Here is a 25,224-nt window from a genome sequence, read left to right as displayed (position 1 = left end):
GGGTGGCCACGCCCACCAGCCCCGCCCCCGCCCCGGGGGTCACCGCCCCCCCCAAAGTTTTTCCGAGCCGTGCGAACTCCCCCCGCGGGCGGGGTCGGGCCGGGGCCGCGGGGAACGGCCCTGCCGAGTGCCCTGTGTCCCCAAACCGCACTGCGGCCTCTGCCGCCCGTGTCCCCTGTGCCCCCCGTGTTCCCTTGTTCCTGCTCTGTGTGCCCTGCTGTCCGTGTCACCCCGTCCCCCCGTGTCCCTTTGGTCCCTGCTCTGTGTGCCCTGCTGTCCTGTGTCCCCCCGTGTCCCCTTGGTCCCCGCTCTGTGTGCCCTGCTGTCCTGTGTCCCCCCGTGTCCCCTTGGTCCCTGCTCTGTGTGCCCCGCTGTCCTGTGTCCCCCCCGTGTCCCCTTCTTCTCCACCATGTCTCCTGACAACCACCGTGGTCACTGTACCTCTGTCCTGTGCCCCTCCCCTGTCCTCTGCACCTCCCATGTACCCTGTGCCCCCCGAGTGCTCTGCACCCCGCCATGTCCCCTGTCCCCTGTGTCCCCTGCATCCCCCACTGTGTGCTCTAGCCCTGCTGTGGCTTTTGCACTCCCTCCATGCCCCCTCTGTGTCTCCTGTGTCCCCCTTGCTTCCTCTGCACTGCTCATGTCCCCTAACCCCCCACCTTTGGGGCTGCTCCCCCCAGCCTAAGACCCACATTCCCCCTGACGTGCTGCAAGGTGTCCCCACTGTCCCCAGCTCGACTTTAGGCTGCAGTGGAGCAGAATCAGCTCCCACGCCCCACTGGAGACCTCCAGAAGAGGGTGTGTATTGGCCCCAATGTCCCTTTTCCCCAGGTGTCTGCCAGGCACTGCCACCACTCCATGGGCTGCCCATTGCCACCCTGGGGTGCTGCACCCCCAAAAGGCCACTGCACAGCCAGGGGTGTCCCCATATCAGTGGGGGAGGTGGGAAACATCCTGCAGCCTGCCTCCCCCCCCCACCCCACAATCCCACACCTCCCACCCCAGCTGGGGGGTTGTGCTGAAGGGAACCACTGTGCCCAAAAACAGGGCAGTGGGAGAGGCCTGGGGGACTGGGACACACTGTGGGGAACTGGGACACATGTTGGGACTGGGACACACTGTGGTGGGGGGGGGGTGTCTTGGACAGGGCAGAGGTGGACAGGGATATGCCTGGAGGGAACCAGGACACACTGGGAGGATCCAGGGCATGCTGGGGGGATCTGGAACACACAAGGGGGGGAGTGGAACACAGTGGGGAAACACTGGAACACACTGTGGGGGGACACTGGGACACAGCAGGGGCATCCAGGACATCCTGGGGGCATCCAAGACACATTGAGAGTGTTGGGACACAGGGAGGTCAAACACAGTGGGGTCATGGGACACACTGGGGAGTCAAGAACACACTGAGGACACAGGGACACACTGGGGAGACTTAGACACACTGGGAGAGACTGGCACCCACCGGAGTTCCCTTTTCAGGGAATGAAACTGTAGGTGATCACCCCAGATTTTGGCACTAGAATGGGGGGCTGCCTTTCGCAAGGCAAGGGGGCTGCCTTTCCCCCGCCTTTCCCTGGGGGGGCTGTGGTGGGGAGCCTCTGCCCCTGTCTGCTCCGTTTTGGGGTGCTGGGGGATGAGGGGCAGCCGAGGGGGCTGTGGTGGGGAGCCCCCTGCCCCCGTCCGCTCCATTTTGGGGGGCTGGGGGGCTTCTGGCAGCCCCCTTCCCTCCCTCCCTGCGCGTCCTCCCTCCCTTTCTCTCCCTTTCCTGTAACTTAAGCTTTTGTTGTGAGCAGGAGACCCGGGCTGTCGTGAAAAGAGGGGGCCCCACCGCCTTTCACAGCGTAATTGAAACCATTGCGGCTCCTGGCCGAGGGGGAAGGGCAGGGGGGGCTCCAAAATCAAAGCCTGGGGGGGAAAGACGGGACACACGATGCTGCCGGCCCCTCTCCCCGCCAGCCGGACGTGCCGGGTGTCCCGGCGGGGCTCTCCCCGCTCCCGGGGATGGCGGAGCCTCCGGGGCTGCTGTGGGGTGAGGCGGTGGGATGGCAGCCAGGGCCGCCTGGCCCCGATGGGGCACCCAGGGGTGCTGCCTTTGGGCACGGCCGGGGTCGGTAGGTGTCCGGTGGTCCCGGGCGGGAGGCGGCGGAGAGGCTGGCACGGCGCCGGCGGCGGGGCCGAGTCCGGAGCCCGGCCAGCGCTGACTGCGGCCCGTTCCCGTTCCCGTTCCCGTTCCCGCTCCCGGCTGCAGTGGGAAGGCAGGGCGGCTGCTCTGGCCGCAGCTCCTCTCGGCCCTGTGGCGGCCCGGTCTGGTTGGGTGACCCCCACGGTGTTCCCCAGTCCCACAGCGACAGGGACGGAGGGGTACAAGGGTGTCTGCACAGCCACGTGGATCTTGGCTTCCTAAACGCTTCAGATTTTGGATTCTTTCTGGAGATGGGGGGGGATTTCATTTCCAGAAGGGGTTGCAGAGGCCGACCCCATGCTCCCTGTCCTCCTGGGTGCTGGTTCAGGACAAGAGTCCCCAAAGCCTCCAGGGACACACATGGTTCCACACAGAGTGGGTGCTGAGCCCTCCTGGGGAGGGCAAAACCCAGAGCAGACCCACCAGTCAGCCCTGAGAGGAAGCCCTGGGTGGACTGGGGGTGTCAGGGGACACCCCAGGGAAGCAGCCAGTGGGGTCCCGCCTGCTCGGGGGTGTCTCCTCACAGGGACATTCAGCGTGGCCAGGGAATCCTGTTGATATCACTCGTCCCTGTCACCAGCCTCCTAGCCCCATTCCCAGGTCCCGCCAGGGGCATGAGGGGTAGTAGAGGGTGCTGCACCCTCTACTGCACCCCCCAAAACTTCCCAGGAGAGTCTGTACTTGGTGTCCTGGGTGGAGGGAACGCTATGAAGACAAGGACAAACCCTTGCATGCAGTGGGAGAGGGTGGGTGCTGCCTAGACTGGGCTTTACTGGGAGTGTGGGGCCAAACCCAGCTCTTCCCCCCAGCTCCCCTTCGTGTTCTCACAGAGCTGCTCAGGGTGGGGGGCACCCAGGAGTCCCAACCCTCCCATTGCTCCACTCTCACTTCATCCCAGTACGGCACTGGGGGGTGCTGGTGGGCACCCAGTGTTGCCAGTCCCCTGCTCCCAGCACCCAAGGGTCCCCAGGGGGAGGCCCATGGGTACCACCACCTCCAAAACTCTGGTGGCTCCTGTGTCCCTCGTGGAGCAGGACATGATGCCCATGCAGCCCTCCTTCCTGGGATTCCTCCAGCACCATCAGGTGCCACAATGCCTGTGGGGCCTCCCCTGCACCCATGAAAGCCAGGGATGGGGGGACACAGCTGGGAACACCCATATCACCTCCAGCAGCACTCTAGCCCAGCCACAGGCTGATGGCCTCTTTCTGAGCCTCCTCCTTGGGGACAGGTACCCTGGGGGTGACACTGGGGTGGCACCACATCTGGCACAGGCCCTGTGCATGGCCCCATGCAGGGCTAGTGCTGGCCATGCAGTGGTGGCCAGCACCACTCTGAAGGGCAGTATTTCCAGGGGGCACTGGCAGCACCAGTTTGCAGTAAGTGTCCCTTAGGGATGGGCACACAGGATGGCAAAGGAGAAATGGGGAATGGAGGGGCTGTGGCAGGCAATGCCAGGCAGGATGGGGACCTCGGGGGTCCCCCAGGAGCACAGAGGAAGGGAAGGGCCCCCCGGCCCTGCCCTTGGCTTTGTTTCACACTTAAGAGGCTCTAATTAAAACCAGGCACAAAGGCCCTGGCTGGCGGCAGGCACGAGGTGCCAGCAGAGGACAGGGGTCTGTCACCAAGGGAACAGCAGTGACTTGGGGTCCTGGGCATGGGCCTCTGCAAGCCTGGGCATGAGTGGGCACAGGAGTGCTCACACGCACAGACACACAGACAGACACAGACACACAGACACACAGACGTGTGCTCCCTGCCCTGTGGGCTAGGGAGAGAAGTGCTCAGGCCTGGTTTGTACTGGTCTGAACTGGCCTGATGGTCCGCAGTGGCTCAATGTGTGGGAGGGGTCTGTGAGCAGCACTGCCCAGGGGGGCTGCGGGCAGAGATGAGCCCTGGGCTGTTTGTGGGGTGAGTCAAGCCCTGGGGTGCCCCTGCCCTGGGGTCAGCTTGGTTGGCAGCGGGCACAGCTTTAGTCAAGGACCACAGAGGGTCCCCTGCTGGGATCGGGGGGCTGGTGGGTGACCCCGAGATTGGCTGTGACGAGCTGGGGAATGAGCCCCCCCACACAGTATGGGTCTGCCTGCCTGGATCCCTCGGGGTGGTGAGACCCCAAAGCTGCAGCGTCCCCCAAAGCCATCCCTGGTGCCGACAGGGCACGAAGCCCACCGGGGCAGGCGCGGGGAAAGTGGCTTAAGCACACCTTGACCTTGCTGGCGGGGGAGGATCTCCTCAGCTTGTCCGACACATCTCCTGCCAGCGCCGGCATTGAGAGCGCGCGAGCCCGCGCGCGGAGGAGCCGGCATGAAAAGGCAGCTTAGGCATCTCCTGCTGCGAGAGATGGATTAGGGGCTTCGGGGAGGCCGGGGGACAGCCAGCGCCACAGCCACCGGGCCGCGATGGCCGCGTGCCGGCGGCCAGGCCGCGGGGCCAGGGTGGGCACGGTGGGCACACAGCCACTGCCCCATGGCACCGTCCTGCTGGGACACTGGGGCAGAGGGATGGGACCCTGGGGGGAGAAAAGCGCGTGTGTGGAAAACGCCAAGGGCTGTCCCGGCAGGGAGGGGACACAGGGGCTGGCAGCCCCAGCCCCGCTGTGGGCCCCCCTGGCTGGCAGCAGCTGTCACTGTCAGGGCTCGGGTATTTTTAGAGCCGCCCTAGACCGCAGTGACCATTTCTGCCCACGGAGTGCATGGGATCGGGGCAGGGAGGGGAGGGGGGAAATGGGCACAAATTTCCCTTTTTGCTCTGCTTTGGGGTTGGAAGTGCCCTTTAAGTCCCCAGGGAAGCACCTGGAGCTGGCAATGGTCCCCATGGGGCACAGGGACCCCATACTGGTGGGGTGGGCATGGTCTAACCATCTCAGCTCTGCCCCCATGCTGGGTTGGGGTCTGTGTTCCCAGGGCAGTGACAGTGATGTCCCCACAGGGACAGCCTGGACCCCTGGAGGTCCCCTAGGAACTGTTCCAGGTCTGTGGGGTGGCCCCTGTAGTGGAAATGCAGGCAGGATGGGGTGCCCCTCTGGCCATCCCTCCCTCTCCCAGGAACAGCTGTGCCCTCAGCCGGGGGCAGGGGACCTGCCAGCACTGGGCATGTGACAGGAGGTGATAGAGCTGCTATTTATACCCTCCTGTGTCAGGGCTGGGTGTGGGGACCCAGTGAGCCCATGCCACTGACCCATGATGACTCTCAGGGTTCCCTGAGTGCCCGTTTGTCCCCCAGCACCAACCAAAACCCCCTGTAGGGAGGGGTGGGCTCAGTATGACCAGAAGTGTCACACTCCATAGTGTCACACAGCCATTCCAACTGTCCCCAGCCCACTGGGGACACAGAGTCACGTCTGTGCCCAGTGGGGGCACAGAGTTGACACAGGGACATGGAACTGTCCCTATGCCCAATGGGGACAGAGTTGTCCCCATTGTGAACACTGAGCTGTCCCCGTGTCTGACAGTGCATGAAGTTGTTCCCAACAAGGACACTGAGTTGTCCCTGTGCCCAGTGGGACACAAAGCTGTCCCTGTGCCAGTCCCTCCGGCCTAGAGGGTACCAGAGGGGGGCAGATGTGTCCCCCAAATGCCACAGGTCCTGGGGAGCACACATCCCCAGAGGCCCTTGGCACAGGGAGATGCCAGGTGGGGAGGCATTCATTACCGGCCTCCCTCCTGTTCCTGTGGCAGCAGGGCAGGGGAGCACAGCCCAGAGAGGGGTCCCCAGAGAAGAGGGGCCCCCCAGAGAAGAGGAGCCCTGGTGAATGCAGCACAGGCTCCTGGTCCTGAGGGGCCTCTGCTCATGCTGGGCTCTGGGGTGCCTTGGCCTGGGGACACTGTGCCCCTTGAGCACCTCAGGCAGAGAAGCCCAGGGACTCAGCTCAGCCCTTTGGCACCAAGTGACACAGGCAGGGCTGAGAAGCCTTGGGCAGCACTGTGGGCCCCAGGACCACCCCAGCACCACCCCTGCTGTGAGCTCAGCACCCCTGGAGTGCCAGGTTCCCAAAGCCCAGGCAGGCAGAGCTGGGTTCCCCCCACACATGGGTGAGGATGAGCACCAGCTTTGTGCACCCAGTGAGAAGGGGCAAAAGGACACCAGCACAGCTGGGTCCTGCCAGGGGAGCTGCTACCCTCCTCAGGGGTCCCCACATTCCCTGTTCCAGGTTCATCCCACCTGGCTTGACACAGCCCCATCTCTTTGCAGGGCCTTGTCTGGCTCAGCACCCCATGGTGGGTGGGGGGGAGGGGGTCCAGGGGGTGGCTGTGCATCCCAGCGACCACCTGGGTGGGTCAAGAGCCCCCTGTTGTGGGCACAGCCCCTGCACTGGAGCCAAGGGTGCCCACCCAGGACCCACGGGTGGGCTGGGATGCAGGACATTTGACTGAGTCACCCACAGGGCTGTCCCACATGGTGTGGTTGGGCTCCCTCGGCAGGGGTCCCAGGTCCAGTCCTGCCCATGTGGACCTACCTGGGTGCTTTGGGAGGATAAGGAGGGGACCACAGATCTGACATGGGCCACTGGGATTTTTGAGGGGAGTTGAGTAAAGCAGACAGGCAGAGCATCAGCAGGACGTTCTCAGGGCAATGAGGAGCAAATTGGAGCATGTTTCTGCCCAGCAAGAAATGGACAGAAACATGGCCACTCTGCAATGCAGAAGTCCCAGCTCACAGCCACCAAGCCCTTCTCAGCACACAGGGCTGGCTGGTTCCAGGACAGAGCTAAGATTAGAATCATAGGATATTAGGGGTAGGGATGGACCTTAAAACCATCTAGTCCCACCCCCAGGCTGCTCAAGGCCTTACCCAACCCGGGATTGAACACTGCCAGGGTTGGGGCATCCAGCACCTCCCTGTACTGGGAGGTTTTTATTTCCAGGATATCCTGGGGGAATTCCTGCAGGGCTGCTGTGGTGGGGCAGAAGGCTGAGTACAGCATTCCCTCCTAGCAAGTGAGAGGCACATGGTCCACACAGGAGTTCTGGCAGCACAGGCCAGCCTGGCTCACCGGAGGAACAAATCGGGTCTGGAGCTACCCCGTGGAGCACAAAGAACAAGCAGTACTTCAGGACTCACTGCACCGCTGTGCAGGGCACAGGTGTCCCCTCAGGGACAGCTCTGGTGGCACATGGAGGCTCAGAGAACACACTGCAGGCAGCCCCGATCCCGAGCTCCTCTCCCTCACCCGGCTCTGACAGGCAGCAGGGGGCAGCAGGGCCCGGGCAGAGAGGCTGCTGCAGAGAGAGGGAACGCAATGAATGAATGGAGAGACAGATGGGATCTGTTTTTCCTGCTGTCAGGGCAGGCGGAGGGCCGGCGACACACGGCACGGTGCTCAGGGACAGCTGGTGACAGCTGTGCTGGGGGATGGAGAAGCAGAGACCTCTGCAGACCCAGACCCAAATCCTAGACCCAGATCTCAAACCTAGACCCAGATCCAGACTCCAAATCCAACCCTTGCCTACAAATCCAGACCCAGACCTAGACCCCATCCTCTGACGCCAGCCCAGCCAAGGCCCCAAGTCCCCAGTCCTGGTCCCCAAGTCTAGACCCAGATCTAGATCCCAGACCCGACCCCGATCCCAAAATCAGACCCAGACTCCAGACCCTAACCTAGCACCCGCCCCCAGCCCCCGGTACTGTCCGCGGCACTGCTGCTGTGGCACTGCAGAGGGCACGGCTGCGGCTGCACGAGCCCGGCACACACTTCCCACTCAGGGCCGAGGAGAGGCCCTCGCAGCCCGGCCGGAGGGCTGCGGCAGCACCGGGCATACGAGCACGGGGGCTCTGTCGGGCCCTGGGCTGCACCGCGGGGCAGGCTCTGAGCGCCGCGATCCGCTCAGGATTTGTGCTGGGCACCGCCTCAGGGCTGGGTGAGATTTCTGTGATCCCCGTCGGGGCTCACCCGAGCCCGGACCGCTCCCAGCGCCGAGGGGCGCCGGGCTGCCCTCAGCCGCCCCCCCTGCGGGCCCCACCAAACTGCCTCTGCGCATGCGCCGCCCCAGCAGGCGGCACGGCCCGCTGCGCACATCGGGGGCGGTAGCGAGCCCGCGATTCTATTGGCTCACACGACCATCACTCAATCGACTGGAGCAGTCCCATTGGCTCGGGCTGGGAGGGCGGGAAGGCTGAAGTGGAGCTCGCTCTCTCCGTGTCGAGCCCTCGCCGTGTGACGCCTTTACACATGCGCGTTGCAGCGGGTGGGAAACGGTGCCCAGCGCTGCGCTGTAGCTCGCGCCCTAATTGGCTGCTAGGCACCCGCGTGCGTTACTCGCTCCCTCATTGGTTGTCCGGCGCCCGCGTGCCGCCGTTCGCGCCCCCATTGGCCGTCGGGGCGTGCATGCGCGGTGCCATCTGCAGTCAGACGCGCAGCAAGGCTCGGGGGGACGTGATCTGCCGCGGCAGAGCCCTGAGGGCGCGGCCGGCCGTGGGAGCCGTTTCCGCCCCCTCGGTGTGCCGACCCCCGGCGTGCCGCTGTTTCCGGGCCGGTCCTGCCGCCGCCGCCGCCCCGCCGGGTCCCGCTGCAGCAGCCACTCCACTCCGCGCGTTGGCGCTGCCGTGAGGGACCCCCGTCGTTGCAGATCACGTGACTTGCGTTGCTGCGCACGTGACCTGTGGGCAGCGCATGCGTGTTGCGGCGGGGGCGGTGCAGGCGGGCGGCGCTGAGGGCGGAGGCGGCGGCGGCCGGAGCGGGGCCGGGCCGGGCTGGGCCGGCGCGAAATGGCGGACAGGTTCTCCCGCTTCAACGAGGACAGGGACTTCCAGGTACTTCCCTCGCGGCGCCCCGCGCGGCCGCGGCCCCTCGGGCTGGGCTCCGCCGCCTTCTCCCCACCCCCCTACCGGGGCTTTGTGTGCGGGCCCGGCGCTGCGCCGCGGCGGGGAGCGGCACAGAGGGGAACGTGGGGGGTCGGGGCCGGCTGTCAACATGACCCGCGGCTGGGGAGAGCTGCCCGGGCACGGAGGGCAGCGGGTGGCGTGTTGTGACGGCGGTGGCGAGGGGCCGACCCCGCGGAGGGACCGGCAGGGGAAGACGGTGAGGGGATCAACCCTCCTCCAGTGATGGGACCGACCACCCCCCGTGAGGGAACCAGCCCCTCGATGAGGGGAATCACCCACCCGCGGGGAGGGCTCGGATCACTGCCCCCGAGACCCGCACCGCGCCGTCCGAACATCTGCCAGCGACCCCCTTCTCTGGGGAAAAAAGGTCTCTTCCTTCTCACACCCGGCCCCCTCGCCAAAACATCAGTATTTCAACGTAATTAACGCCACTGATGCTGTTTGAAAGGGGCTTTAAATAAACAACGGGGAAATTAATGTTGACTCATTAAGCTCGAACAATGACATGTTGTTCTCTGACTTCAGCCTGAGAGAGTCTCGGGGTTGGAAGGGAAAACAAAAGGAGCGAGGATAACGCTGCTCGAGGAGAGTGGTGGATGAGCTGTTGTGTGGGTCCTTGTTTCGGGAGCCTGCCGTTGGAATGGTGCTGTTCATCCTCACTCGGGCCTTTCACCCAAAGACCTGGGAGGGTTTTTATAACGTGGAGCTTGCGTAATTCTGCTTCATCTGGCATTAAGGTGCAGTCTTGGAAGCAGTCAGGACATCCAGGAGTGACTAATTTATGTTGTTTCTGGATGTTTTAAGGGGTGCATGCTTCAAAAATTGTTACTAAACTGTGGTAGAAACACACAAGAAAATAAATACGAGTATGGTTGTGTGCAGTGTTGGCATCGCTTGCTCTGAGGATGGAGGTTTGGCTCCTGCCACAGACCCAAACGTGGGCTCGTTTGCATCCTTCATTTCCTTCAGTGAAGAAAGGAGCCATAATTAACACTGGAATAGTTTGATTTGGCTTTGAAGTTTGTGTTTCAGGAAGTGAAGCAAGCCAGATCTTGGGCTTGAAAACACATTTCTTGTAGTCCTTTGGTAAGGGAGAGATGGAGAACCAAAACCGAGTTGGGTACTGCGGCTGTGCCCAGGGAACAGGTGAGCTCTGCAGTCGTGTCCACATTTGCCTTTGGGTGTCCTTGTTCCTGTCCCTTTGTGGGGAAACCCCATGGCAAGAAAAATAATTATAGTGGCAAAACCTGTTACTGTGTCGTGGCTCTGGACACACAGGGGGAATGTGTGGTGATGTCAGGAGGAAACTCAGCTCCATTACCTGATCCCAAGATCTTGGAAGGTGCTGAGTGTGCCTAGGGACAATAATGAAGTCACAACCCTGTGTCCTCTTGACTTTAAAAAAGGACACTGTTCTAAATTGGGATTTATCTGTGCTAAATACCAGGCTTTCCTTGTCCTTCCCATAGACTAGAGCAAAAAATAAAATGATGGGGTTTGGTTTTATGGAAGGGTCACTGCTCTGTTCTTCCCTGCCTGAAAATATGCCAGGGAGAAGAGAGACATTTTATCTTGTGTTAAAGCTTCCTGTGAGGGAAAAGTGGAATCATTCCCCTGGGAGGAGCAGTTTGGAGCTGGTTGAGGCTGCAGAGGACTGAAGGTGAAAACAGTGAGCTGTGGAAAAGATGATCTGAGGGGGACTGGGACAGGGTCACGCTGAATTTTGGGAGCTCAGGGGCCTGTGCATCTACCCCTGACAGCTGGGCAGTCTAACAGGTTTTTCCAAAGTATATTGATGGAGGAAAGCTTTTTGCTGAAGAAGAAGAAGAAGGAAAAATAAGGTTCAAAGTCACTTTCAGAGAAGACTTTTCAGTTTTCTTCTCTGTATTGAGAGAGAGATTGCTTGAGCTGTAACATGGGTGTGGAATACAGGAAATGCTTGCTGTGCTGGGTATTTGCAGGGCTGCTGTGGCCATAGGTAAAAATACACTTGTGTGTGCCTCCATAGAAAATCCTGGTCTTCAAATATAGCAAAACCCGTTGGTGTTAGGGATGCTCTTTTCACACAGTTGTAGTTCTTTGGCAGGTGAAATTTCTGTCCTTGGAGCAGGTGTGACTCTAGATGTGATCCTGTGTCCCTGCCAGGCTGGTGAGTCCCAGGGAGCATGGCCAGAGGGAGACAGGCTCTAAAATTACACAGCTTGATCAGGGATGGATGCAGTGTGGGGAGGCTGCAGAGAGCTCTCCGGTTTTGTTCTGGGGTGATTTACTTCTGATCTCGAAGTGAAAGGCTGTGTAGCAGTTTGGAGAGAGGGAGAGAAACAAAAGGTTAGGAGTAAAGAGTATAGGTCAAAGGAACCTTTTAGCTGTTTGGAAGAAAGGCACATATCTTGGGATTAGTGATGTGGCTAATGAAAGTCACTGGATGAAAAAAAAAAAAGCATTTCAGAGTTCTCATTATTATCAGCTGCCTTTCTGGAGAGAAGCTGGAAAGAGTCTGGGTTGGGAGAATCAGTTTGGCAAGAGTGCAAGTTGAGCACTGTAGGCAGGAGAGAGCTGGCAGTTCAGGGTTAGCAGAGGTGAGCCTCGAGTTTCTGAGCTTCTGATATGCTGGAGAAAAGTGGATTAAAGGTGAGAGCTGCTGGGAGCTGTTCTTCCCTCCCCTGTGCCTGACTGAAGAAAGATCAGTGCTATCAGGGGAGGCTGGAATGGAAGCATACAGCACTGCAGGAAAATCAGGAAGGAAGGACCTAAATCGGCTGAGAAAAAGATGTCCATGGTCTGCAGTGCCTGGAAAGGTGCTCAGGGGAGAAGGGTTCTGCTGGATTGGGCAGAGGGATCAGCTGAGAACTGGAGAGATGAGTGGGGGATCTTCCCATAGCTGCAGCCACAGTGATGTGGTGGGCATGAAGAGAGCTGCAGAGGGAGTGATGCTCCTCCCAGGGAGTTCTAGGGAAAAGAGTGGCTTGTGTAAGGATAAGAAAGCATATATCCATAAGGATGAAGGTCATGGTGTGGAAGGAGAGGAGAAAGATTGTATACCTGAAATTGTAGCAACTCCTCTCTGTGTTGGGTGGAAGGAACCTTGAAGCTGAAGGTGATTTGAAGCTGAAATTGCCAAAGGAGCAGGAATGGCACTGGAGGATATCACTGCAGTGAGCTGATTAGGCAGCCCTTGGGTTTTTCCTCACAGGATTGTTGTGCTGTAGCTGTTCTCTGTAGCTTTAGAAGCCACACTAAAGGCTTAGATCCTCTTCCATTTTTGCTTTAAGCTCTGAAACTTTAGAGAAACTTGGAAAGCCCCTGGTTTTGAGTGTATTTTGCAGGTGCTGAACCTGAGGGCAGCTCCATAGAAAGGCCTTGAGTGTGCTCTGCCTGTCCTGGGGATTTTTCCCTTCCCAGGCCAGCACAGGGCTACGTTTGGGAGCCTTGGACAGGGAAATGGATGAGTGGAGGAGAAGGGATATCTCTGACCTTCCTTCTCTTGCTCTGCAATGGCAAGTGAAGTCTGGGGTGGCTCATCCAAATAAATCCCAACTTTTTTTCCATTTTCCATCCAAGAGAGGTGATTTTTGGGGTTCTGACAAGCTTAGCTCTTGGAGTGAAGGGCTGGGGAACCTGTCTGTCGCAGGCTCTGTCACTTGTGTGAGCCACTGTCCCCTGGACTTATGGTGGTTCCCATTTGTCTCTGCCAGGGAAGCCCATAACTGTGAGGGATTCTGAACAATAGCTGTAGATGATGCTAACAGAATATTGTAGGAGCATTAATGAAAGCTGTGTGAACATATGAAACTGCTGCGATAAGTAAATATATATTTTTAGTGTTATTTTAAAAGCATTTGCAATGATTTTATTCTTCAGATCAGGTATGCAATCTCAAAGAATAAATACCATGGATATCTCTCTCGCTGAAATCCAGTGGAGCTTCCACTTACTCCCAGATGTTGAGAAAATGTTTTCCTGCTGCATTTTTCTCCTTTTCATTGTTGAAGCAGAAATATTACCAGCCATATGTGTCTATGTGTACAATAATTTCCTCTTCCTACGTACATTGCACTTACTGGCATCATTAGCCAGACGGAACACAGGCTGTTCTGTCTCTTGTTTTTTGGTGTTGTGTAGTCTGTGTGATGGAATAACACTTCCACCCAGCAGGAAGAGCCATGCCTGGTTTTCCCTGCTGGGTGGAAGTGTGACCAGTCTGAATCTCAGCTCGGGTATGCCTGCTAATTCCAAGAAGATAGGTGTTTTTTTTCTTTCCCTCCACAAAGGATTTGAAGAGCTAAGCCAGCACATCGCTGTGCTTCTGGCCCTGCCTGCTTCCAGCAGGTTGAGCTGAGCGCTGCTGGCAGGGGGATTTTATGCTTTTTAATTGGCAGAATGTCAGGGATAAGTTCTGTTCCCAAGCAGCTTAGGCAGCGCTTTACTGGACAGCTGGGCCAGCAGTGAGGGGGTTTAGAATCCATCCTTAATGAGTGTGGCCATGGCTGCAGCTTCACTTCCCAGGTGCTGCCTAAGGGAAGTGCATTTGGTTTTCATGTCCTTCAGCAGGACCAGATGCTCGGGGTGATGTGGCACTGGGAGCTGATGCCTGTGCTCTGCCCTGCAGAGAGATAAAGAGGGTCATTTTCTCTGCCTGCCTTTACTAATTGGGAAAAGAAAAACTTAATGTGGGGGAACAAGGATTGGAATCTGCAAAATCTGTTACGCTGAGCTTTCAGCTGATCCAGGATCCTGGGGTGTGAGTTTGCCTTTGGCAGGAGTAGCTGCAGGCAGTCAGGAGGCAGCCTGTGCCTTTTCCTTGGAGTATTTTCCAACTGAAGAATTAATCTGAGATTTTAGAAGATCGGTTAGAATTGTTTTGAGATCTTAATTTATCATTTGATTCAGGTTATATTTCTGGTGTGGGCCCAGCACAGGAAGAATACAGCTCTTACCTCCTTGGCAGGACGTTCTGACCTTTCACTTGAGCAAAGCAGGAACAGCAGAACTGTGACTGATTTTTTTTTTTACCTCCCTGTGTGAGCGAGGAGGGGAGATGACTGGGGGAAAATGTGTTCTAAAGTAGATCAAGTAGTATTGGTTCCAGTTTTAGAACATCACAGTAGGGTCTGAGCTTCAGCGTGGATTTCTGGGATTCACATGGTGAGGTAATTTTATATAGACCTTTCCTGTCTTGGTTGTGCTTTCCCCCAGTCTGTGTTGTCCCTTCTCTCCTGCAGTGATGGTCTCCATTGCCGAGTTCCATTGAATGGGAAAGGAAACACTTTATCCTACAGTCCCACAAGCCATGGCTGAGCCACCTCAGCTTCTTCTGAGTCACCTTCTCTAAGACAAAACCCACCCCTCTACCCAGGCCCCTGCCATCCTCTGAGTGGGAATGTGGAGCTCATTGGACAAAAAGCACTGCTGCAGTTCTAGGGCAGCACTTCCTCAGTTGACAAAAGCTTTTCTCCTACCACATGGTTTTAAATCTTTAGTAATTCTTGCTACTTTCTCCCTTCAGGCAGCTCTATGGACAGTTAATGTGAGATTTTGGCCATTCACAGTTTCAAAGCCAGAAGTTAATGTTAGGATGATGGCTTTAAATATCCAGGTATCACTTAAGTTTCAGTTCCCATTTTGACCCAGTTCTGAGTCTAGGAGTCTGTGTTTGGCTGCATGATCTCTCTCTTGAAGACAACTGGTGATGGGGAACATTTTCCTTTGTAGATTGTTCTGGTAGTTTAGCCATTGAAAGCTGCATTTTCCTTAATTTTTCTTCTAGATTTTCTTTATTTTTAGCTCTTTGCTGAGCTTTATGTCCTCTTCTGCTGCGCCAAAGCACACATTACTACTCTTTATCCTCTTATGTCAAGGCATATACAGCATTTCTGCTCAATTTTAGCTTCTGAGAGCCTTAATGGCTCTGAATTCTGTTATTGTTCTCTCTTTGTGTTGTTACAGCTTTCTGCATCCTAAGTTGTCCACTTGTGGTTGGAAAACTTGTTCAGAGGAGTCTAGAGCTGATTCTTACCTGAGATAAACATCTTTTTTACTGAGAGATAAATATCTATTTACTGGTGGGTTTTTTTTGTGTTTGCCCTTCCTTTGTTGAACACCCTTTGTTTGACTGTATTTTTATCCTTTCTGTTGCCATGTTGCATGAGGAGGTTTTAAGTGGGATTTCTTAGCCTGCTGGGTGCAGTCCTGTGCTGTAGCTGTATTTGTACAGGGCTCTGTGAAAGCAGATGTGGTGTTAGGGAGTTGAAGCCGCTCTTACATGGGTCAGGTTGCTCTGTACCAACACATCCTCCCTTTTGTTCCCTCTTTGTTGGGCTGCCTGATCTGCAAACTGAGCTGGCAGGTGCTCTGTTTCCTCTGGTCATTGATAACAGTATTGAATAGAGTTTGAATCCTGTTAACGTGCTCCTGAGGAAGATTTTCTGTGAGATTTGGGTTTAGGAACAATTCTTTATCAAGTCAGACACCATAGGAAGAAAGAAAAGGTAGATAATATTATGGAAGCTTGGAAGTTAATAGTGGTAAATAGATTGCACTTTGAATATTACTCGATTAGCACCCTGTTCCACCAGGGTGGTTTCTCTTTACTGAGTACTATCTGCTGTGGTCACCCACGGGAGGGAAGGGGTGGCATCCAGAGGGACCTGGACAGGCTGGAGAGGTTGGTCTGTGTGAACCTCATGGAGTTCAGCAAGGGCAAGTGCACAGTCCTGCACTTGGGTCAGGTCAGTTCTAAGCACAAATCCAGGCTGGGGGAGAATGGATGAAAGCAGCTCTGAGGAGAAGGACAGCGGGGATTGTTTGGTGAGAAGTCCAGTGACTCTGCCGTGTGTGCTGGCAGCCCAGGAACCAACTGGGCAGCAGGTGAGGGGGGAATTCTGCCCTGCTCAGGTGAGACCCCACCTGCAGAGCTGCCTCCAGCCCTGGGGTCCCCGACACAGGAAGGACGTGGAGCTGCTGGAGTGAGTGCAGAGGAGGCCATGGAGCTGCTCTGAGGGCTGGAGCCCCTCTGGAGCCAGCCTGGGACAATTGGGGGTACTCACCTAGAGGAGGCTCCAGGGAGAGCTCCGAGCCCCTTCCAGGGCCTAAAGGGGCTCCAGGAGATCTGGAGAGGGACTTGGGACAAGGGACAGAGGGACAGGACAAGGGGAAATGTCTTCCCACTGACAGAGAGCAGGGTTAGATGGGATGTTGGGAAGCAAGTCCTTCCTGTGAGGCCCTGGCACAGGTTGCCCAGAGAAGCTGAGGTTGTCCCATCCCTGGAAGTATCCAAGCCAGGTGGAGCAGCCTGGGATAGTGGAAGACTCTCCCCTGCGGGGGATGGAACAGGATCATCTTGAAGGTCCTTCCCCACCCAACCCCTTCCATGGTTCTTTGGTTGCTTGAAGGTCCTGGTTAGCCATGGAGATGTGGGTGCTAGAAGCTGCATCAGCTTCTGCATCAAGGCACATTAAAAATGACAAAGAGAGAATTGGGTGAGTGAGGCCGGTGCTGGCTCTTGAGTAGAGCTGGCTGAAGGGCTGCAGAGCATCCCTCGTGTGCTGGAACAGACCCATGGCTATTGTTGGTGCGGCACAAGGAATCTGAAAGACATGAAATTGTTGTTGTTTGGTGCCAAAGTATGCAAAGCAGAGACCTGCCTCTGGCTCCCACTCTTGTGTGGTACAAGCTGTTTATCTCTGAAGTGTAGAACATGTTTTTGTTTGGACAGCTCTAAGTGGGTATTTATATGCACGTTTTCCTGGTTTAAATTGCTTGACCTGTGACTAGTCTAAAATGTGTTCTGCTGAGTGGATTTTCAGTGTTTTTGGACTTAACAGGAAGAGTTTTGTCAAAATTAATTTTTAGTTTGGTAAACAAAAGGTGCCATCAACTTTTCTATGTGCAATTCCAAGGTGCTTCTTTCAAACTGTGCCAATTTAAATTCATCTCCGAGTCTCAAGTGATTGCTTTTGTTGTATTGACTTGAGAGGATTTTCCTGTTAAGTACTCTCAGAATAATTGATGTGTGTGTCTGCTGAAAATGAGGTTTTGCTGCAGCTTTCACAAGATGTTGTTGACTGTAAATATTCAGCTGTTTCTGGGGGTGTGCAGATGTACCGTGTCCATACTTCCCACTTGTATTCCAGGGAAAGGTCTGGGAAAGCAATTCCTACTGTGTGGAGGGCAGTGAGAACGTGTTGTTTGGGAATGCTTCACCTCTGCGTTGCTAGGAAAGAATCTGTGATATTTTTTGTGTGTGTCTTTACAGACACTGCAGGGAACAACAGGAAAAAGGATGATTTTGTTCTGGGAAGCATTAACAAAGGCTTTTCAGGTGCCAATACAAAGTTGCTTTTGTATTGCTTTTTATAGGTTTGAGAACCCATGTGGCCTTTATAATTATCCAAGAAAGTTTCCAGGGTTGGATGGAGCCATCTCCTAGGTGCATGTTGGTCTTAAAAATGTATTTTTTTCTGGGTGCATAATGAATATTCAAAAAACGCTGTAAGCCACACTTTCCTGGAGTTGTTTTTGAGTTCTTTGGATGGATTTCTAAACACCAACATGGTTGTCTGCATCAATTACGTTTTGGAGCCCTTCCATGGTATAGAGTCATCAGGCCCTGCCGAGCTGCAAAGGGCAACATGAATTACTACTGTGATCTGCAGTCAGCCTGCGCAGGGAGGTGTGGATCTTGCAGAAGTATTAGAAACCCGTTATATTTTGATTGGGTGTAATAAACACAACAGTCAGTCATGGGGAGCTGCATATTGGTTTAAACACCTTCCTTCCCCCACTGGTCTTGGCTGAAACTCGCTGTGAGGTCAGTGGTGATGTGGGTGATAGAGCCCCACAAATAAATCAGAGCACTATCAGACCTTGGCACTTGTACCTCTTGTATCTCATCCACGCCTGGAATGAGTTTGTATCCTGCCTGTCCCACATGTGCCACTGCAGCTGCAGGTGGTGGGTGTCTCACCCTGAGGCCACGTGCAGAGAAGTGAAACCAGCGCGTCTGGAAACAGCTGCCGGAGCTGGAGAGGTTTGTCAAAAGAGGACTAAATACAACATGGGATGTGTGTCGATGGTGGTTTGCTGAAATTCCTGGTCTTTGGGTCAGGCAAGAGACTGGCGCTCCATCAGGGCTTAGCAGAGCGATTCCTGAGCCTCTTGGCCACTGTGCTGGTGCTGGACAGGCAGCAGTTACCCAGGCATCCTGGATGGGATGCTGGCAAGAGTCCTGGGAGCCAGCTTTGGGAAAAGTGGATGGATGTAAGGGTACCATATCCATCTAAAGATTTTGTAACTGCTCCATCTCCTTAAAAAAAAAAAAAAACAAAAATTCAATTTTAACAGGATATTTGCTTCTGGAATCAGAGAGTTTTTTCCCCTGCTCCATGGGGGTGCTGTGTGTGTGCAGAGAGGGAGAATTTGGCAAGATGGCATTTGCTCCCTTGTGCTCAGATGCTGCTCCAGTTCCCTGTGCTCAGCCCTTGCATCTGTGCTGACCCGTCCCGGGAGGGCAGCAGGAAATGTCAGCTGTGCTTCCCACCCGCGGGAGCAAAACATTCTGGGATCTGCAGCTCACGTGGCCTGCCCTGGCTTTATCCACACTAGAAAATGGCCTTTTTCGGGGGGACTCATTTGTCTTTTTGGATGTTCCTGTGTCTCAGCTGCTGTTCTCAGCCTAATGCCTGCAGGGCTTTTGGGACTGGGGAGTGGGCTTGGTTAAATGCTTTCAAGTGATACTTGTGGGTAACAACCCTGAATTTTATGGCTTGATGTAACATTTTTGGAGTTTTAAGATTTATTGATTGAATTGATGGATAAATAGAATATGAAAAAGTGGTGCTAATTTGCTTTAGTGTTTTAAAATTCCATTTTCTAAGGTAAATGCAGTATAAATGTGATTTTTTTGGAGTCTTTTTCTGATACTCTCCTAGCGTAAAACTAAATTTTGAATATCTTAAGGAGCACATTGCACTCTTTTCAAGTGCAGTTAAGCAGTCATGATCATGCTGTGCTCTTTTCCAGTGCATTTAAGAAATAATAACAGTGAGTATAGTAAGGCTTTTCTGCAAAATTGCTTTCTTTAGATTGTTACTGGCGTGGTCTCACGAAGCAGTGTTTCTGAGTGCCTTCCTGAGCCAATCCTGCAATCCAGTAGGGACGTAAATAGATTGTTTCTGCTGTGACGTCTCAGCAGCTGCATTCTGCCCGTTCCCTCCCCAGCCAGCCCTGCTTTAATGCTCCCAGGCAGAGCCGCAGGGTTTTATGCCAGAATCTTTTCCTATTTTTGCTCTGTTCACAGCACTGAAGGCGTTGTCCCTTGTGGTTGGAGCAGGCAGCGTTTTCCCATCCTAGGCTCTTGCTATCTGACTTGTGTTGGGCTTACAACTCACCTTATCCTGTCTGGTGTTAGTAACACCAGGCTCTGCTGGAGCCCAGGGACAGCCGAGGGGAGGGGTCCTGAATGTATCCCCCATGCCCCCAGACCCATTGTCCTGCTCCTTTGTGTCCCAGGAGCTCCGTGTCCCCAGCTCCAGCCCAGCTGCTGGGCTGGAGACTGCCACATTTTCTTTGGGAATAATACATGGATGACTTAGGGCTGTTCATCAAAGAAACCACTCATTCCATCAGGAATGGACACTCTATGGAATGTGTTCTTCATGCTGACATCTTAATATGCTTTCGTGCTCGGGCAGATTGCACAGGGCAGTCCAGTAATTAATATCCAGGGAGGTCTAATGGGCCTAAAGCAGTTGAAGTGACTCATCCTTATTTTGTCATTGTGCTGGTGGTGCTTTAGGTGACTTAGAAATGCAGGCAGCGCTCATGACCCAGCTCTGGTTTTGGATACACCCTTCGGGGTGTGAGAGGGGAGGAGAGAGTCTATTTTCTTCTGCTTGCCATTGTGAAGATTTTAAACGGTTCCCTCTCTCAGTGATTTCTGTGTGGCTTTGTGGTAACTCACCTTTCTGAAGTGGTGCTTCATATAGAGGAGAGGGTGAATTCTGTGGTGCTAAACTGTGATAAATGGGCTTTAATCAACAATTCATTTCACTTGCATTGAGTGATTTATTTGCAACAGTTCTTGCCACTAAGGATTTTGGGATGAAAGTGTAATTAAATTTCTTAAATTTTTTTTTATGATGCTGACTGGGTTTAGTTTCAGTGCCACAGTGTTTGGGACCTTTTAAGTAGGAAAGAAGCAGCAATGCTCTTCCTTATAACTATTAACTTGAATTGTCCCTGGAAATGCAGTAACTCCACTGGGTATGATCTGGGACAAAATGGCTTTTGTTGAGCCAGGGCTCCGAATTATTTGCAGTCCAAAAAAGGGAGAACAAGAGTTGAAATTCTGCATGGAGGCAGCTTTTGTTGGTTGATTTTTCAAATGCCATATTCAGTGTGTGAGGGCTCTGAGAAGGTTTGGCCAAGAGCTTTGAGCAAAGATCAAACAATGGGAAAGTGGAGGAGAGAGCAGGGATCACGTGACTGTGAGTAACCAGAGTGCGTAGAGAGCCAAAGTTCAGATGATATTACACAAAAATTACAGGGCACAAACATGTTGGCTCCTGGAGAAGAATGCACAAGGAAGCCAAGTGGTGTGTGTGGTGTGTAATGAGGAGTGTTTGCGTGCTGGAGGCTTGTCCTTGCTTCTCATGAAGTAGGAAAATATATTGAATTTCAGTGTGGTTATAAGGAAGCACCAATGCTGGAGCACTGGATGTAGCACAAAGAGCAATAAATGGTGCTTAAGTGGAAGCCTGTCATCTTACTTGTTCTGCTGTTCCAGGGTGGATGGAGAAGTGTCTCTGAGAAAGGGACAGTGCAGCACATCTTGGCTTACAAAGCAGAAGTGAGAGACCCTGATACAAGCAGCTGTAAAAGGGAGGGGCAGAGGATGAGTGGGAGGAGGGTGCTGCAGTCAGCCCCAAAATCCTTGTCCACAGGAGCACGTGGAAGCTTTGCCATTAGCTCCCAGGGCTGGGAATTTACTGCTTCTCTGTAAGTCATACAGGAAGGAGGTTTGGGAATAGGTTTTGAGTAGTGCCGGGTTCAATGCAGCTGTTATTTCACGTCCTGGTATCCATGGGGTTGAATCCAAGGGGTTGAATCCTTCCTTTCATATAAAGTTTCCTCTGAAGTGGGAAGCATCTCTCAAGTCTGTAGGAAGCATCTCTCAAGTCTGGAGAAGACACACTTCAAAATCATACTGAAACGTGGTCAGTGCTTGGGGTTTGTGTTTGCTAGAAATGTATTCTCAACAGATCCAGCATTTAGGGTTTAATTAATTTGATTTAAGTGTTAAAGTATTTTGTGTTCTTCTGATTCATTGTCTTAAGGTACAGCAAAACAGAAATGTTTTATGGATCAATGCACCAGGTTGTGGCTTGGAAAAGAGGGAAACAGATGGAATTCCCCCAACTTGTTCCTTAGCCAGTTCCAGAGACGAAGAAGCAAAGGAACAGATTGTGCTGCTTCCAGCTCCAAAAGGCCTGGGATCCCCATGAAGGCAAACAGCACTGTTGTGGCCATAGCCATAGAGCTATTTTTCTCTTACCTGATTAAACATCACTGGCCTGAACCCCCATAAATCCAACCTCACAATAACCATTGGATTGTCTGCTTGCCTTTTTCCGGGATGCGCTGCTTTATGGTGGAAGGGAAATTTTCCTTTATAATTTCTTCTAAATATTGATAAATAAAGAGCAGTCTCTGTGATGAGTATTGATTTTGGCTCTGTTTGGACACTTTGCTATTTTGAAGCCTTGGATTTCCAAGCCTGAAACACCCTCCTGACCCAGGAGCAGGCTGGCAGCATTCCCACGGGGCCTGTTCCCTGTGCCCCATCGCCTTTTTATGGCCAGGACCTACAGAGGCAGGCAGCACCTGCCTCTCTGGAAAGCTCCAGTTTCAGTATTGCAGCTGTTTGAACCAGGAACAAGTAGAGATCAAGTACATAATAAACCCCAAAGAATATGAATATATAAAATAGCCCCCAAAATACATGGAGTGGGTAGTGGTGGGATCGCTGGAACTTAGAGACAAAGGCTTTGTTTGATCTCTGATTCTCTGGCCGTGGCACAGGGAGTGCTCAGCCTTTTGCATAGTTTCAGGGAGGAGATGTTGTTTTAAGCACCGAAGAAGTGACTTGTGAAGCCTCAGAGCAGCAAGGTGTGCTGCCCTCGAACTGGGATTGACCCTTGCCTCGGTAAAAACAGCTTTCTGTGCCTTGGCAGGCAGCCCACCAGAGGAGCTGGGGAGTGGGCAGGAATATTTAGCTATTCCAGATAATTTAGTGGTGTGTGCTGAGCTACCTGCAGGCAGCGGGTGAAAGAGGAGGCGCAGGGACGTGTCTAGGTTAGTGCTGAGAGGGTTTCAGCTGTTGATTAACTGAGCATTATGTGAGTTTAATGTTTTAGTAGATGAAGTTTAGCAATGTGTTTTTGCCAGTGTTGGCAGTGTGTGCACTTCTGACTGTTCTGGTTCTTTTGTACACTATATTTTGGGAGGTTGGGGTGTCCCCCAGCCACTGAGGCAAGTTTTTGGTGTGTGCTGCTGGACTCCTCACACACAAAGTCTGTGCATCCACACCACGTTGTCTCTGAACTTTGTTAGCCTTCCAAAGCAGCTCAACGACTGCTTGTGCATAGTAAGTTTGCCTTCAGCTTGCTCCTTGAAGGCTGTCCAAAAAAAAAAAAAGAATGAGAGTGGATTGCTGCCTGCAGATTAAACCCCAGATTTGCTCTGGAGAGGCCACAGGAAAGATGATGCCCGGGAGCACAGCATGGCCAGGGTGAATTTGCCACCAGGGCCTGCAGATGATGGATGGGCTGGAAGTTGGGGCACCAGCATCAAAGCACCTTCTCTTGGCACCAGGTTTTAGTCAAGATGTTCCCTTGCAGATTTGCATTCCTGCTTAGGAACACTCCTTCCAGAGGATTTTTGGAGGCTGGTGCCTGGCTTGTAGTATTCCAACTGTCAGTCTGTTACAACTGCAGTTTGCTCTTTCGGGTGCTGGCTTCCATTAAAATTCTTGCAGAAGGAGAAGTTGGTATTGGTCAAAGGAGGAGGGTGACAACGTTTCTCTTGGCAGCAGTGTTGTGTGTTCCTTGCTCCAAGGGATTGTGGAGCTGGGATGCAAATAGAACCTGCCAGGGGTTTGGTGTGCACAGAGCAGCCAGAGGTTCCAGTGGTACTGCAGGGCCTGAGGGGGGAGTGGGGGATGGCAGCCAAGGCTTGGCACCTCCTGCAGTTTCTGTGACACTGAGCAGGGCCTGGGAATGTAGGAGAGCCCACTGAAACCACCCCCTTCAGTGGCTTTTGGCCTTATCCCAACTGCTGGAATCTCACTTCTTTTGCTTCCAAGTTTGCAGCTGGAAAGTCCGAGTGTTTCCTTTCCAGGTCTGTGCCAGTGACAGTGGATGTGTTACATCATGGACCTATTGAACAGCCAAAAGTGGTTCACCATGTTTGAAATGTCAGGAATTTGAGGTTTCAGAAACCTCAAATTATGGCAGAGCTGCAGTGGAGGTGTTTGCTTTTCCTGAAATGGCCCTTCACTGTTGTGTTCCAGCAGCAGCACTTGTTCTGGAGATCAAAGATTGCCATTGCCTTCCTAGCTCAGGGACCTACAGGCTCAGTATTCACCCAAAAACGTGGGAAGATGCAACTTTTGCAAGGGGGATGGTGGTCAGCTGGCAGGGGGCTGCTTCAGGTCGGGAATAAGGCTGTGTGGTGTGTTGGGGGATCACTTCCATGGACAGATCACTGTTCAGATTTGTAGGAAGGGCTGCTCCACACCATGGACCAGCACTGTGGGCACAGGGACAGGTTTCCTTTGGTACCACTGTTGGGTTTTGTTGGCTTAAGCTGTATGAAGTCATATGTGTCCCTCAAGCAAATTCCTGCTGCAGGGAAAGCCTTCTAGTGGTGGGGACATCCATTCCTGCTGCTCCTTGTCACGTGTGGTTTCCATGCTGGCACTGGTGCTTGTGCTCAGTGTTTTCGTAGACTTTCTAAGGAAAAAAATCGAGAAGCATTGTCATTATAAATGTTTGGTATTTTGCCAACTTTTAATAGTTTATGATTGTCATAAAATTGACTTATTTTTAGGGTTTTTTGTCCTTAAAACTGATACACTGAATTGAGCCTGTATTTAATAAGTTCATTTGTTAGCAAAATTATATGAAATATAACACTTTAACCAAACTTGTCTGTACACTAAACTGTTGGAAGTGTGTGCTGTGCTGTGGAGCTGACCCTGATTTTCTCTTGCAGGGCAATCACTTTGATCAGTATGAAGAGGGGCACCTGGAGATAGAGCAGGCGTCTCTAGACAAGCCCATCGAATCGGTAAGGCCCCCCCCGACCAGCAGCGTTCCCGGAATTCGGCCGTGTCGGATGGTCCTTGATGTGAATGCAGTCAAATCTGAGAGCAGTGGGCACCTTGTTGGCAGTGAGGGGTAATTGGTGGTAAACTGCATGCTGACATTAAGTGGGCCTGGGATTTAATCTTGAAGTAGTCCTAAAATGAAAACCTGAAATTTGAGTTCAACATGATATTTCAGGAATTATTTAAAATAATACATTTATTCATAGATACTTATTTTAAGGTTTTATACTTTTCTTTGAAGAATCAGTTTAATTTAAGTGTGAACCTGATGGAAGAGTATAGTGAAATACATTTTGATCCTTTTTAGTTTATATTTTTGGAAAAGTACTAGTGTTTTTAAAGTGTTAGAATGACACCTGGCGGTATGGAGACAGGGATCAGTGTTAGTCCAGCAGTCCTTCCCCATGGAGCTGAAGCTGCCCTGAGCCTTTCTCTAAAATTGCTTTACCTTGAGTTAGGTGTGAAGACTCCTGCTGTAAGATGGGGAAAAAATAGATTTTGTTTAGTTTTAATTTTTATCTTTTTGGAGCTTTTTAATTTTTGTCTTTGCAAAGCACCTTCTGCTGGTTTTAGGCACAGCAGCTTGTTCAGCTTAAACTGGACCCACATTTGGCATTTTGCTTTAGCTAAGTTTCATTTGCAGTTTCCTTCAGAAACAAGAAAACTTGTAGTGAATAATCAAGGGGCACTTAGTGGTGTTCTGATTAAGTGTAGATTTTTATTAAGAAAGTACTTGTCAGGTGTTTCTTTTGCCTATTAATTGAAGTTAAAGTTTCTCCACGTTAGTGAGCCCCTAGAAGAGCCAGTGTTAGCCAAAGCCCACTATATA

At 53.2% G+C, this 25,224-nt stretch overlaps 1 protein-coding gene across 6 annotated transcripts in view; it reads left to right on the top strand.

Annotated features, from left to right (window-relative positions):
• The first annotated feature begins 7,073 nt into the window (after positions 1-7,073).
• GPATCH8 (G-patch domain containing 8) overlaps positions 7,074-25,224 on the top strand; it is a 57,486-nt gene continuing 39,335 nt past the window's right edge. The window contains exons 1-2 of one of the 6 annotated variants that reach the window (XM_041462019.1): positions 7,074-9,744; positions 24,281-24,355. In XM_041462019.1, the coding sequence (XP_041317953.1) occupies positions 9,604-9,744; positions 24,281-24,355 (216 nt within the window). In that variant the 5' untranslated portion in view covers positions 7,074-9,603. Of the gene's footprint in view, positions 9,745-24,280; positions 24,356-25,224 lie in introns of those variants that run through there. The other 5 variants (XM_041462020.1, XM_041462025.1, XM_041462023.1 and 2 more) reach the window with 5 other exon arrangements.

Source organism: Pyrgilauda ruficollis, unplaced genomic scaffold, assembly GCF_017590135.1.
Source record: "Pyrgilauda ruficollis isolate IOZ18807 unplaced genomic scaffold, ASM1759013v1 scaffold159, whole genome shotgun sequence".
NCBI classification, from domain to species: Eukaryota; Metazoa; Chordata; class Aves; order Passeriformes; family Passeridae; genus Pyrgilauda; species Pyrgilauda ruficollis.
Note: the sequence above shows the minus strand (reverse complement) of the source record. Positions and strands in the feature narration are given on the sequence as shown.